Source organism: Pseudophryne corroboree, chromosome 11 (assembly GCF_028390025.1).
Source record: "Pseudophryne corroboree isolate aPseCor3 chromosome 11, aPseCor3.hap2, whole genome shotgun sequence".
In the NCBI taxonomy this organism is placed as follows: domain Eukaryota; kingdom Metazoa; phylum Chordata; class Amphibia; order Anura; family Myobatrachidae; genus Pseudophryne; species Pseudophryne corroboree.
In genome coordinates, this window is record NC_086454.1 from 108,386,757 (window position 1) to 108,402,619 (window position 15,863).

General features: G+C 48.9%; 1 protein-coding gene across 2 annotated transcripts in view; it reads left to right on the top strand.

The window, feature by feature from the left end:
- Positions 1-256: 256 nt before the first annotated feature.
- ANO9 (anoctamin 9) overlaps positions 257-15,863 on the top strand; it is a 129,597-nt gene continuing 113,990 nt past the window's right edge. The window contains exon 1 of one of the 2 annotated variants that reach the window (XM_063944728.1): positions 257-698. In XM_063944728.1, the coding sequence (XP_063800798.1) occupies positions 693-698 (6 nt within the window). In that variant the 5' untranslated portion in view covers positions 257-692. The remainder of the gene's footprint in view (positions 699-15,863) is intronic. The other variant, XM_063944727.1, reaches the window with a different exon arrangement.

The following is a 15,863-nucleotide window of genomic DNA, read 5'->3' on the forward strand; positions in this document are numbered from 1 at the left end:
TGAGACCCCTTGCACTTGTTACAGTGTTGCTCTGCAGCAGGAAGATAATGTATCAGTGTATGTAGCATGTGTACTGGGAGTGAGAGCTGTACATGCTGTACATGTTTGCTGTATAGGTGTATACACTGCAGCTGGTGACGGGTTACAGGTGAGCTGCTGCTGCTGGGAGGGGACGCCCATTGTTGCACTGTGGATCTGGGAGAGTCCTCCTGTCACCTGCTGATCTGCATCACACAACGCTGCCACCTCCACTCTCTGCCCCAGGCACACTGGGCGGAGGAGAGGCAGGAATCACGGAAGTCAGTTCTCTCACACTCACCTGAGCAGGGAAGCTGGATTCTCACAGGGCTGGGGGGAGATCTCCCACACTCCACATACTGGAGACCACCTGAGTAACTTTTTTAAAAGTTTGATTAGAACCCAGGCTGTGTGCTCAGTTCAGACTCTGCCCATACAAGGTTCTGCCAGCAGTGCCCACACAAGGATCTGCCAACAGTGGGGCTCAACTTTCCCATGGCTAATGAAGGGCAGATGTAATTGTACCAGCACTTGTGAAGGACCCTCCACACCCCAGCCATGCAGGAGGAGGCAGGTAACACAGAGAGGGTGCAGGACTGATACCAAGTTGTGAAAGGGACTTTCCTCAAGAACTGCAGGACATACAGGACACCTGGGGACAGTGACACGGCAAGATGCAGGTAAGAGCTGATACAACATTTATGTTTGTCATGACAACCTGGTGGTGAAACTGGACTTTATACTTTCTAAAAAAGTGAAGCTGCTATTTATTATAATTTATCACTTGATCAATGGCAAAGTCGAATGTTTACTTGAAGGCTGCGTTATCACCTAGTATCTACATTCCTTTACTCGCCTCCTTCATCTCCTCCCCCCCAGCCTTGGGGACTGCTCCATTCGGAAACTTTGTGTTTGCAGAGATTGCAGTTTCCTAATGCCATCCCTTCCCCTCTCACAACCCTCTCCGCAAATACTTGCCAACTTTTCTCTGGCTCCCTCCCGGAGGTCACCGGGTAATAGAGCTATTGTTACACAATTGCGTCTTTGGGTCCCCAGACCAGCCACTTATTTGGGGAATCATGTCAGCCGCAAGGACAGGAGAGCGCCCCAAAATTCCAGGATGGTAATGCTGGGTACCCACTGTGCCAACGGATCCGGCAGACTAGATGGGTCCAGTGGTTTTTATCTGCTGTCAAGTGCTATGTTTCTATGTCGGGCCATTCATCACAACTAGGCGGGCATTTGAATTTGGGTTCCTGCCGCCAGTATATGGGACGGTCGCGGGGCAGCTGTACACACAGCCAGACAATAATAAGATTTTACTCACCGGTAAATCTATTTCTCGTAGTCCGTAGTGGATGCTGGGAACTCCTTAAGGACCATGGGGAATAGACGGGCTCCGCAGGAGACTGGGCACTCTAAAAGAAAGATTAGGTACTATCTGGTGTGCACTGGCTCCTCCCTCTATGCCCCTCCTCCAGACCTCAGTTAGGATACTGTGCCCGGAAGAGCTGACACAATAAGGAAGGATTTTGAATCCCGGGTAAGACTCATACCAGCCACACCAATCACACCGTATAACTCGTGATACTATACCCAGTTAACAGTATGAAATATAACTGAGCCTCTCAACAGATGGCTCAACAATAACCCTTTAGTTAGGCAATAACTATATACAAGTATTGCAGACAATCCGCACTTGGGATGGGCGCCCAGCATCCACTACGGACTACGAGAAATAGATTTACCGGTGAGTAAAATCTTATTTTCTCTGACGTCCTAGTGGATGCTGGGAACTCCGTAAGGACCATGGGGATTATACCAAAGCTCCCAAACGGGCGGGAGAGTGCGGATGACTCTGCAGCACCGAATGAGAGAACTCAAGGTCCTCCTCAGCCAGGGAATCAAATTTGTAGAATTTAGCAAACGTGATTGCCCCTGACCAAGTTGCAGCTCGGCAAAGTTGTAAAGCCGAGACCCCTCGGGCAGCCGCCCAAGATGAGCCCACTTTCCTCGTGGAATGGGCTGTTACTGATTTAGGATGCGGCAATCCAGCCGCAGAATGCTCCAGCTGAATTGTGCTACAAATTCAGCGAGCAATAGTCTGCTTAGAAGCAGGAGCACCTATTTTGTTGGGTGCCTACAGGATAAAAAACGAGTCAGTTTTCCCGACTCCAGCCGTCCTGGAAATATAAATTTTTAAGGCCCTGACTACATCCAGTAACTTGGAATCTTCCAAGTCCCTAGTAGCCGCAGGCACTACAATAGGTTGGTTCAAGTGAAAAGCTGATACCACCTTAGGGAGAAACTGGGGACGAGTCCTCAATTCTGCCCTATCCATATGGAAAATCAGATAAGGGCTTTTACATGACAAAGCCGCCAATTCTGACACACGCCTGGCCGAAGCCAAGGCCAATAACATGACCACTTTCCACGTGAGATATTTCAAATCCACAGTTTTAAGTGGCTCAAACCAATGTGATTTTAAGAAACTCAACACCACGTTAAGATCCCAAGGTGCCACAGAAGGCACAAAAAAAGGGGCTGAATATGTAGCACTCCCTTTACAAATGTCTGAACTCAAGGCAGTGAAGCCAGTTCTTTCTGGAAGAAAATCGACAGAGCCGAAATCTGGACCTTAATGGAACCCAATTTTAGGCCCATAGTCACTCCTGACTGTAGGAAGTGCAGAAAACGACCCAGCTGAAATTCCTCTGTTGGGGCCTTCCTGGCCTCACACCATGCAACATATTTTCGCCAAATACGGTGATAATGGTTTGCGGTTACTTCTTTCCTGGCTTTTATCAGCGTAGGAATGACTTCCTCCGGAATGCCCTTTTGCTTTAGGATCCGGAATTCAACCGCCATGCCGTCCAACGCAGCCGCGGTAAGTCTTGGAACAGACAGGGCCCCTGCTGTAGCAGATCCTGTCTGAGCGGTAGAGGCCATGGGTCCTCTGATATTATTTCTTGAAGTTCTGGGTACCAAGCTCTTCTTGGCCCATCCGGAACCACGAGTATCGTTCTTACTCCTCGTTTTCTTATTATTCTCAGTACCTTTGGTATGAGAGGCAGAGGAGGAAATATATAAACCGACTGGTACACCCACGGTGTCACTAGAGCGTCCACAGCTATTGCCTGAGGGTCCCTTGACCTGGCGCAATATCTAGTTTTTTGTTTAGGTGGGACGCCATCATGTCCACCTGTGGCCTTTCCCAACGGTTTACCAACAGTTGGAAGACTTCTGGATGAAGTCCCCACTCTCCCGGGTGTCGGTCGTGTCTGCTGAGGAAGTCTGCTTCCCAGTTGTCCACTCCCGGAATGAACACTGCTGACAGTGCTAAGACGTGATCTTCCGCCCATCGGAGAATCCTTGTGGCTTCTGCCATCGCCATCCTGCTTCTTGTGCCGCCCTGTCGGTTTACATGGGCGACAGCCGTGATGTTGTCTGATTGGATCAGTACCGGCTGGTTTTGAAGCAGAGGCCTTGCCAGACTTAGGGCATTGTAAACGGCCCTCAGTTCCAGAATATTTATGTGTAGGGACGACTCCTGACTTGACCAAAGTCCTTGGAAATTTCTTCCCTGTGTGACTGCCCCCCAGCCTCGAAGGCTGGCATCCGTGGTTACCAGGACCCAGTCCTGTATGCCGAATCTGCGGCCCTCTTGAAGATGAGCACTCTGCAGCCACCACAGTAGAGATACCCTGGTCCTTGGAGACAGGGTTATCAGCCGATGCATCTGAAGATGCGATTCCGACCACTTGTCCAAGAGGTCCCACTGAAAGGTTCTTGCATGGAACCTGCCGAATGGAATTTTGCTTCGTAAGAAGCTACCATTTTTCCCAGGACTCGTGTGCAGTGATGCACCGATACCTGTTTTGGTTTCAGGAGGTCTCTGACTAGAGATGACAGCTCCTTGGCTTTCTCCTGCGGGAGAAACACTTTTTTTCTGTTCTGTGTCCAGAACCATCCCCAGGAACAGCAGGCGTGTGGTAGGAACCAGCTGTGACTTTGGAATGTATAGAATCCATCTGTTATGAGCCACGGCTGTGGCTCATTCCTGTTTTGCAGTTTTGTTCTGTATTTCATGTTATACTTCTGTTTATGTTCCCCGTGGGTGTCATGGGGTGCTCGGAGCTCACCCTTAAGGAGGGGATACTGTTATGAACCACAGGTAGTGGTTCATTCCTATTTTATGTTTATAAAGTTGTCTTGCATGCCAGGATTTCCTGTTGCTCTGTTTTAGAATACTCTTGTCTGCTGCCGCTGGTGAGTCTGTGTAATTGCAGCTTGTTCCCTTGTGTTCAGCCTCACCTGGCTGCTAATTGCATCTGGTCAGTTTGGAATCATGCAACAAGGCAGCTGCATGGGATTATTAATTAGGCCTCTCTGTTATATGCTGGCTGTTTGCAATTCACAGATGCTGGTGATATTCCTGGGTTTTCAGTCTGCTTGAGTTCTGAGCTTGGTTCCTGCTAGTTCCTGAGCTTCCTGTGTCGATTCCTGTGTCGATTCCTGTGTCAGTCCCTGTGTCGATTCCTATGTCTGATCCCGTGTCCTACCGTGAGGCGTTCCTGTCCTGAGGTCCAGTACCTTTGCCTGTGCAAGTTTCTGGCTTCATGGTGTCCACCGGTCTGTCGTTTGGGATTCTGCCTGTCCTCCAGTTCTGAGAGTCTGTGTCAGCAGCATTGGGAGTTCCTGTCCGTTTGCCAGTATTCGTACCGGTTCCGTGAGTAGCGGCACGGCCGCGTCCGTTGGCTTAGGCCGCTGTATTCCCTTATTATTTCTGTCACTGGTGTTTTGCAGAGGGTTCTGCTTATGCTGTCACCGCCGGTACACAAAAGTATTGTCGGCGTGTGGTCAGCATTTCCTTTGTTGTTCTTTTCCTTTGGCGGCAATCCGCACATACTTTGGCTTTAGGTTTGTTAGTAGCCCCTGGCCTTGTTGTTTAGTCAGAGGGCCCCTTGTTATCACCCTGTCTCGGTTCACTCTTTGTCTCTCATTAAGACCTGAGGGGGCATCGAAGTTGGGCAGACGTAATCCGCCCTTCAAACGCGGCTGCCATGGGCTCAAGCAACCATAGTCTCGCAAGAGTGTACTGACAGCACGGGTGAGACAACGGAGATAGGGCGCCAGGGGCTATTCCCTTTCCATTCCCCTTTCCCAGCATTCTGTCCTGGTGCTCTGGACTCGCTTCATAACATCTCCCTTGTTCTGAGCACCAGGAACCTAACATTATCACCAGCCCTACCACAAAAAAGAAATAAAACTTTTTTTTTTCTTTTTTGGCCCAGTCCAGTGTCTAGTCTAGAATCCAGTCCTGTCTAGATTTCAGTGTGTTAGAATCCAGTCCGGTGTTAGAATCCAGTCCGGTGTTAGAATCCAGTCCGGTGTTAGAATCCAGCCTTGTCTAGAATCCGGTGTTTAGAATCCAGTCCGGTGTTTAGAATCCAGTCCGGTGTTTAGAATCCAGTCCGGTGTTTAAAAAAAAAAGTCTTGTTTTGTTTAGCAAAATTTAGTCTTGCCTTGCCTTGCCTTGCCTTGCCTTGTCTTGTCCTGTCTAGTTTTAAATCCTCCTATGTCTACTATGCAAGCCCTGCAGGCATCTCTCTGTATTCAGTGCTTTGAGACCAGAGCGACTAGAAGTTTTGCAGCAATCCCTAAAGCAACTGCAAAACCTTCTGACTAAAATCTTGCTCATTTTGCCAGAAGTCGTTGAGAGTACATCTATCTCTAAAGAGACTCTTGTTCACAGTATGGTGACAAGAGAATCCTCTGGTTTAATTGAAGAGAAAAGGTTTAAAAGTTTTCTGCGGCCCAGGCTCTCAGAAGAGGAGCGTCTGCGTCGCAGAAACTTAAACTTATGCCTATATTGTGGGGGTTTAGGCCACTATCTGCAGACCTGTGAGTTGCGCAAGCCAAAGTGTGGTGACGAGTCTTGCCCTCTGGCCAAGTTGAGTCAGGATACAAGACCTACTCCTGTCTCTACTGTGGCAGAGGTACTTGTCACACAACCCACACTAAAAAGCTCTCTGTCCTATAATTGGGGTCCTTGGGCAAGGGAGCCCCATTATAGATTCAGGAATCAAAAGAGAATGTTTTTCTCCTCTCTTGAGGTTCCTGTGGAAGCGGAGTTGCAAGCCCCTGGAGTGGTGCCCGTAGCCCAGGGTCCTGGAGTGGTGCCCGTAGCCCAGGGTCCTGGAGTGGTGCCCGTAGCCCAGGGTCCTGGAGTGGTGCCCGTAGCCCAGGGTCCTGGAGTGGTGCCCGTAGCCCAGGTTCTTGGTGCGGTACCCGATGCCCAGGTTCTTGGTGCGGTACCCGATGCCCAGAGTGCTGGAGCGGTACCCGATGCCCAGAGTGCTGGAGCGGTACCCGATGCCCAGAGTGCTGGAGCGGTACCCGATGCCCAGAGTGCTGGAGCGGTACCCGATGCCCAGAGTGCTGGAGCGGTACCCGATGCCCTAGCTTATAGAGGGACATCAAATATTATAGTTCAGGTGTCCATACCGGAAGGGGTCTCAGAAGCTGTCACCCCAGGTAGGGACTTGAAAAGCGCAACCCAAGAAAGGGTCTCTAAAACCATAGTTCTTGAAGGGAACTCGAGAAGCAAAACCCCAGAAGGGATCTTTGAAGTAATATCCCTAAGTGGGGTCTCGAGAGACGCAGCCCCAAAGAAGGGTCTAGAAGTCGCTTCCCCAGGAAAGAACTTAAGAAGCATAGCATTAGTGGAGGATCTGAACGTTATTGCTTCAGCAAAAGTCCCGGAAGTCATAGTCCCGGGAGAACTTTCGATAATTATCGACTCAGAGAGGGAGGCCGATGGCCCGATCCCAGTCAGGGACGCCAACGGCCCGGTCCCAGTAAAAGAATCCGAGGTGCTGGCCCCAGCGGGGTTCCTGGAGGCCACTGCCCCAGCGGGGTTCCCGGAGGCCACTGCCCCAGCGGGGTTCCCGGAGGCCACTGCCCCGGCGGGGTTCCCAGAGGCCACTGCCCCGGCGGGGTTCCCGGAAGTCACTGCCCCGGGTGGGGTTCAGAAAGTCACTGCCCCGGGTGGGGTTCAGAAAGTCACTGCCCCGGGTGGGGTTCAGAAAGTCACTGCCCCGGGTGGGGTTCAGAAAGTCACTGCCCCGGGTGGGGTTCAGAAAGTCTCAGCCCCGGGTGGGGTTCAGAGAGTCTCAGCCTCGAGTAAGGTCAATAGTGACCAGGTCCTAGCAAAGCACTCCAGTCAGTCAGATGAGAAGGAAACAGATCCTGACTCTGATATCTCAACATCCATAACCTTTGATGGGGACTTCGCCCAATTTCTGGCGCTTTTCAAACACTATTACACTATTATGTTGTCTAGACCATTTCTGGGCATCACTTCAGAAAACCTTGGGCTCTATCTGATTTATTCTTTTAGAGGAGAGCCTTCTGAGTGGGCAACCAGCCTAATGAAAGCTGAAGATCCCATTCTTCAGGATCCCCTAGCATTCTGTGATGCAATTGTTAAAAGATACGGTTCCAAAGAAATTGGTTCAGGTTCCTCTAAGTCACCCGTCTTGTCTGCTGAGAGTCCACCAAATACTGTAAACTCTGCACAAGAGTCCCAGCCCGTTGTTTTGACTGCAGGATGTGCTTTTTTGACTTCTTCTTCTAATAATAGTACTTTACCAGAAAGTTCAGCTCCCAAGGGTAAGAGACCTGTCTCTGATTTGAACGCAGCCTTGCTGGGTGGTACCATCAGTTCAGACAATGTTTGGGGAATTACCTTGGTCAGACCTAAAGAGCTTTGTAAAAAGAAGAAGAAGAAAAATAAATAATTTTTGACTCTTGCCTTGATAAAAAAAAAAAAAAAAAGAATTTTTTTTTTCCTTGTCTTGTGTCCAGTGGCCACCATCAAGGGGAGGGCACTGTTACAAGTTGTTGCTACAACTTGTTTTTTGTTTTCTTGTCTGTTAGACCACTGTGTCAGGTTTTTTTTTTTTTTTGTATCCCTTGTTCTGGATAGTCTGAATTTTGGGGTCTTTTGACCCCTCCTCAAGGGGGGGGGGTAATGTTATGAGCCACGGCTGTGGCTCATTCCTGTTTTGCAGTTTTGTTCTGTATTTCATGTTATACTTCTGTTTATGTTCCCCGTGGGTGTCATGGGGTGCTCGGAGCTCACCCTTAAGGAGGGGATACTGTTATGAACCACAGGTAGTGGTTCATTCCTATTTTATGTTTATAAAGTTGTCTTGCATGCCAGGATTTCCTGTTGCTCTGTTTTAGAATACTCTTGTCTGCTGCCGCTGGTGAGTCTGTGTAATTGCAGCTTGTTCCCTTGTGTTCAGCCTCACCTGGCTGCTAATTGCATCTGGTCAGTTTGGAATCATGCAACAAGGCAGCTGCATGGGATTATTAATTAGGCCTCTCTGTTATATGCTGGCTGTTTGCAATTCACAGATGCTGGTGATATTCCTGGGTTTTCAGTCTGCTTGAGTTCTGAGCTTGGTTCCTGCTAGTTCCTGAGCTTCCTGTGTCGATTCCTGTGTCAGTCCCTGTGTCGATTCCTATGTCTGATCCCGTGTCCTACCGTGAGGCGTTCCTGTCCTGAGGTCCAGTACCTTTGCCTGTGCAAGTTTCTGGCTTCATGGTGTCCACCGGTCTGTCGTTTGGGATTCTGCCTGTCCTCCAGTTCTGAGAGTCTGTGTCAGCAGCATTGGGAGTTCCTGTCCGTTTGCCAGTATTCGTACCGGTTCCGTGAGTAGCGGCACGGCCGCGTCCGTTGGCTTAGGCCGCTGTATTCCCTTATTATTTCTGTCACTGGTGTTTTGCAGAGGGTTCTGCTTATGCTGTCACCGCCGGTACACAAAAGTATTGTCGGCGTGTGGTCAGCATTTCCTTTGTTGTTCTTTTCCTTTGGCGGCAATCCGCACATACTTTGGCTTTAGGTTTGTTAGTAGCCTTTGGCCTTGTTGTTTAGTCAGAGGGCCCCTTGTTATCACCCTGTCTCGGTTCACTCTTTGTCTCTCATTAAGACCTGAGGGGGCATCGAAGTTGGGCAGACGTAATCCGCCCTTCAAACGCGGCTGCCATGGGCTCAAGCAACCATAGTCTCGCAAGAGTGTACTGACAGCACGGGTGAGACAACGGAGATAGGGCGCCAGGGGCTATTCCCTTTCCATTCCCCTTTCCCAGCATTCCGTCCTGGTGCTCTGGATTCGCTTCATAACATCTCCCTTGTTCTGAGCACCAGGAACCTAACACCATCCATGCTGTTGTAGCACTTCCCGAGATAGTGCTACTCCGACCAACAACTGCTCCATGGACCTCGCCTTTATAAGGAGATCGTCCAAGTACGGGATGATTAAAAACTCCCTTTTTTCGAAGGAGTATCATCATTTCTGCCATTACCTTGGTAAAGACCCTCAGTGCCGTGGACAGTCCAAACGGCAGTGTTTGGAATTGGTAATGGCAATCCTGTACCACAATCTGAGGTACTCCTGGTGAGGATGGTAAATGGGGACATGTAGGTAAGCATCCTTGATGTCCAGGGATACCATGTAATCCCCCTCCTCCAGGCTTGCAATAACCGCCCTGAGCGATTCCATCTTGAACTTGAATTTTTTTATGTATGTGTTCAAGGACTTCAAATTTAAAATGGGTCTCACCGAACCGTCCGGTTTCGGTACCACAAACAGTGTGGAATAGTAACCCCGTCCTTGTTGAAGTAGGGGCACCTTGACTATCACCTGCTGGGAATACAGCTTGTGAATTGCCTCTAGCATAGCCTCCCTGCCTGAGGGAGTTGTCGGCAAGGCAGATTTGAGGAAACGGCGGGGGGGAGACGCCTCGAATTCCAACCTGTACCCCTGAGATACTACTTGAAGGATCCAGGGATCCACCTGTGAGCGAGCCCACTGATCACTGAAATTTTTGAGGCGGCCCCCCACCGTACCTGGCTACGCCTGTGGAGCCCCCGCGTCATGCGGTGGACTCAGAGGAAGCGGGGGAAGAATTTTGATTCTGGGAACTGGCTGACTGGTGCAGCTTTTTCCCTCTTCCCTCGTCTCTGTGCAGAAAGGAAGCGCCTTTGACCCGCTTGCTTTTCTGAAGCCGAAAGGACTGTACCTGATAATACAGTGCTTTCTTAGGCTGTGAGGAAACCTGAGGTAAAATTTCTTCTTCCCAGCTGTTGCTGTGGATACGAGGTCCCAGAGACCATCCCCAAACAATTCCTCACCCTTATAAGGCTCTATGTGCCTTTTAAAGTCAGCATCACCTGTCCAGTGTCGGGTCTCTAATACCCTCCTGACAGAATGGCCATTGCATTAATTCTGGATGCCAGCCGGCAAAATATCCCTCTGTGCATCCCTCATATATAAGACGACGACTTATGTTCGCAAAAAAGTATCCCTGTTTGACAGGGTTACAGACCATGCTGCAGCAGCACTATCTGCAGGTCTCAGTCTAGTACCTGAGTGTGTAAATACAGACTTCAGGATAGCCTCCTGCTTTTTATCAGCAGGTACCTTCAAAGTGGCCGTATCCTAAGACGGCAGTGCCACCTTTTTTGACAAACGTGTGAGCGCCTTATCCACCCTAGGGGATATCTCCCAGCGTAACTTATCCTCTGGCGGGAAAAGGTACGCCATCAGTAACTTTTTAGAAATTACCAGTTTCTTATCGGGGGAACCCACGCTTTTTCACACTTCATTCACTCATTTGATGGGGGAACAAAACACTGCCTGCTTTTTCTCCCCAAGCATAAAACCCTTTTTTAGTGGTACTTGGGTTAATGTCAGAAATGTGTAACACATTTTTTATTGCCGGGATCATGTAACGGATGTTCCTAGTGGATTGTGTATATGTCTCAAACTCGTCGACACTGGAGTCAAACTCCGTGTCGACATCTGTGTCTGCCATCTGAGGGAGCGGGCGTTTTTGAGCCCCTGATGGCCTTTGAGACGCCTGGGCAGGCGCGGGCTGAGAAGCCGGCTGTCCCATAGCTGTTACGTCATCCAGCCTTTTATGTAAGGAGTTGACACTGTCGGTTAATACCTTCCACCTATCCATCCACTCTGGTGTCGGCCCACAGGGGGCGACATCCCATTTATCGGCATCTGCTCCGCCTCCACATAAGCCTCCTCATCAAACATGTCGACACAGCCGTACCGACACACCGCACACACACAGGGAATGCTCTGACTGAGGACAGGACCCCACACAGCACTTTGGGGAGACAGAGAGAGAGTATGCCAGCACACACCAGAGCGCTATATAATGTAGGGATAAACACTATCACTGAGTGAATTTTCCCCAATAGCTGCTTGTATAAACAATATTGCGCCTAAATTTAGTGCCCCCCCTCTCTTTTTAACCCTTTGAGCCTGAAAACTACAGGGGAGAGCCTGGGGAGCTGTCTTCCAGCTACACTGTGAAGAGAAAATGGCGCCAGTGTGCCGAGGGAGATAGCTCCGCCCCTTTTTCGCAGACTTTTCTCCCGCTTTTTTATGGATTCTAGCAGGGGTAATTATCACATATATAGCCTCTGGGGCTATATATTGTGATTATTTTGCCAGCCAAGGTGTTTTTATTGCTGCTCAGGGCGCCCCCCCCCCCCCCCCCCAGCGCCCTGCACCCTCAGTGACCGGAGTGTGAAGTGTGTATGAGGAGCAATGGCGCACAGCTGCAGTGCTGTGCGCTACCTTGGTGAAGACTGAAGTCTTCTGCCGCCGATTTTCCGGACCATCTTCATGCTTCTGGCTCTGTAAGGGGGACGGCGGCGCGGCTCCGGGAACGAACACCAAGGACGGGTCCTGCGGTCGATCCCTCTGGAGCTAATGGTGTCCAGTAGCCTAAGAAGCCCAAGCTAGCTGCAAGCAGGTAGGTTCGCTTCTTCTCCCCTTAGTCCCTCGTTGCAGTGAGCCTGTTGCCAGCAGGTCTCACTGTAAAATAAAAAACCTAACATATACTTTCTTTCTAGGAGCTCAGGAGAGCCCCTAGTGTGCATCCAGCTCGGCCGGGCACAGAAATCTAACTGAGGTCTGGAGGAGGGGCATAGAGGGAGGAGCCAGTGCACACCAGATAGTACCTAATCTTTCTTTTAGAGTGCCCAGTCTCCTGCGGAGCCCGTCTATTCCCCATGGTCCTTACGGAGTTCCCAGCATCCACTAGGACGTCAGAGAAATACCTGTGCTGCAGTGCCAACCTCCTATGTCTGTGAACGACGCTGTTTACAGACATATCAGGTGTACACACCCACTGATCCACTACAGATATATTGTTCATCGCTTGAACGAAGGATATATCTTTCTAGTGTGTACCCAACTCAAGCAAGTATGCCTACAAAGCCATTTTAACCACAGAATCACCTGCCACCTCCATAATAGTAATAGATCCCAGTGGTAAAGCAACCACCCCCACCTCAAGTGTCAGTGGGCCCACCTGGTGTATTGGCCCCCACATCCCCATGTGTCACTTTAAATACTGGTGTATATTTTTGTTGGGATGTAGTTATGTGACCGACGGTTACATTACCTCCCCCTACATGCCGCCCGTTCACAATTCCGACGGTCAGCATGCCAACCAAAAGGCACTATTCCGAGTCCACGACAGCCATAGCCCACAGCGTAGCAAACCCGCAAGGGGCTTCTTACGCTCGACCCCTTCCCCCGGTATGCTGACTGGCGGTCTCTTGACCGCCGGTCATGCAATAAATACCCTTTTTAACATATCCCCACACTCCTCTGGGCATGGCAAAAACTATTTTTGTGGGCTATAACCCGCCTACCAACCCAGAGCCAAAGATGCTCACATTAACACCCCAACCCATGCCATACTCCCATCCCCTCACCTTATTGCAGAGTGCAGTGGAGCATGCTGCAGCACCACTCGCGGAGATCAGTATATTGGGGACTTTTTCTTTACAACACATGCACCCCAGAGTGCACGGCATTCTGGGGCACAATCTAGGAAGTGATGTTGACGGTCACAGACTGTGACATGTGGGGGATATTCCGTTCTGTACACGTGTATTTTCTTGATAAAAGACGGGAGATGGAGCGTGATGTCATGGACGCCTGGGACCATATCAGCTAAAGCCCAGCTGGCTACGGTCACGTCTCATGAAACCGTGTCAGATAAGTGGCTAATGTGGAGAACTTGGAGCGTTTGTAAGTTCAGTATTACAGAATCAGAGGCATCCAGAAAATAGTTACAAATACCCCTCCACAGCATCACACAGCCACAGTTTTTGGCTAGGGCTGTGAGATGAAGCATGGGACCCTGGGAAATGGACAGCATAGAGCAACCCAGGAAGCTCTAGTCAATGGCATCCAGGGTAAGGAGAGTTTCTAACCCTACCTGGAAGTGCTACTTTAAATTGCAGCGATTACCAATCTGTGTGGCAGAGTGTATTGAGCAATTAAGCAACAAACTAATTAGAGACAATCATTTTTCTACATATATTGGTACAGCTTTATGTAACGTATACTGCACATAATAAACACTCCCATTGGCATCATTCATGTGCATTAAATAATTGCCACGTCTAATGCAGATACAGTGATATAATGTTATCGAGTGACAGCTATCAATAAAAAATTGTACCTTGAGATCTAGTTTACACAAACTCATTGTAAGCTTTTGACAAACTAATACCCCTTTTACACCGACAGCTTTGAACACGGGTTATTTCACATGAGCATGCATAACCCGTGTTGCTGTGCGGTGTAAAAGGGCCCAGTTGGAATAATTCGGGTCGGGTTACCCGGTGTTCCAACTCGGGTAGCTTGTAGGGTTGAACACGGGTTCAACGCGTCTCGCTGTGCTGTGTAAACGGGAAGCCGGGTCAATGCGACCCCGTTTCCCGTTCACTCAGTGTGGATGGGTGGCGCTTAGAGATCATGGGGGTCATTCTGAGTTGATCGCTCGCTAGCAGTTTTTAGCAGCCGTGCAAACGCATAGTTGCCGCCCACTGAGGAGTGTATTTTCGCTTTGCAGAAGTGCGAACGCCTGTGCAGCAGTGCGCCTGCAAACACATTTTGTGCAAAACAAGACTAGCCCTGTAGTTACTTATCCTGTGCGTTGATTGCTGCGACGAGTGACACGGTAATGACGTCAGATACCCGCCCAGCAAACGGCCGGCCACGCCTGCATTTTTCCTACCATTCCCAGAAAATGGTCAGTTGACACCCAGAAACACCCTCTTCTTGTCAATCTCCTTGCAATCGGCTGTGCGACTGAAAGCGCTGCTAGAACCTGTGCAAAACCAGGATGCTCTTTGTACTCGTACGTTGTCCGTGTGCGTTGCGGTGCATATGCATGTGCAGATTAGCCGTTTTTGTTCACTGATCGCTATGCAGCGAACAACAGCAGCTAGCGATCAACTCGAAATGACCCCCCATGTGCAATATGTTGGGTTGGAAACAGCGGTGGCGAGGGGCCTGAGGTGGGTCCTGGCCGGGAAGCACCCATGTCAGGCTCTTGGGTGCAACCAGCCTCATTTGGTATAAAATGCTTATTAATCAAACAGAGCTTAGAAACTACTTTATGGCAAACACTCGGCATGTGCTACTGTCGTATGTCGAGGAAGGACTAAGGGGTCTATTCATGAAGCAGTGAAAAGGGTGGAGAAGTGAACCAGTGGAGAAGTTGGCTATGGCAACCAATCAGCATTGAAGTAACATTTATAATTTGCATACTATATAACTGTACAGAGCTGCTGATTGGTTGCCATGGGTAACTTTTCCACAGGCTCAATTCTCCACTCTTGTCACTGCTTCATGAATAGACCCCTAAGACCCAATAGCTTATTCTTCTATCTTGCAGTATGTTTCATGTCTCCTGTTATCTACAGGCACCAGGATAAACCCTATACCAGTGGTTTCCAAATGTTCTTGAATCACGTCACCCTAGAATATCAGCATCTGCTTCACGGCACCCCTACGATAAAAGGGTTGTTTTTTTTCATATAAATTTGGAAGAAAATATAAAATGAAGTAAAGTGCCTACCTGACATTATATAAATAGGCCATGCAAAGCTTTCTTGTATGAGACACACCCAATTATAAAGCTTTCCAATATGATGTATCTAATGGATTTCTAGATAAATTAAACCATATAATACAAACCATAGGCCTTCCTTACATTGTGACATTGCTTGCTACCATTAGCAGAAAAATAGCCACATATGAATGACTGTAGTGCTCCTCATCTCCATCACCTATTGTTTCCACACTTTTAAATAAGGAGACACTGAATTGATGCCATACCACATGTTTACTCAGTTTGGGCAAGAAATCACATGCAGAAATCCTGGCATGCATAAGTTGCAAAGGTGAGCACAGTTGTAAGTCCAAACAGCCAAATGTAGAAGGGTGTGGTATAGTAGGTCGACAGTTAGACGGTCGACCCCAAAAAGGTCGATATGAAAAAGGTTGACATAGAAATGGTCGACACATGAAAAAGGTCGACATGCACATGCCAAAAATAGAGCGTGGCCACAGAATAGTACCAATTCACATTCCACCGCACAGTAGTGTCTGTCAGTTACATTACACCATGCAGTAGTACCCTTTATACACATTACGCCAGGCAGAGCTCATTATACAACACAGTAAAAATAAAAACACATGAAAAAAAAATCCTGATTCATGCCCTTTACATTTTTTTGTCATTATTCCTCCTTATAGTAATGCCCCTTACACATTATGCCACACACAGTAACGCCCATTACACATTATGGCACACACCTTAATACCCATTACACATTATGCCACACACAGTAACACATACAGTATTACACATTATGCCACACACAATAATGCCCATTACACATTATTCCACACACCTTAATGCCCATTACACATAATGTCACATGC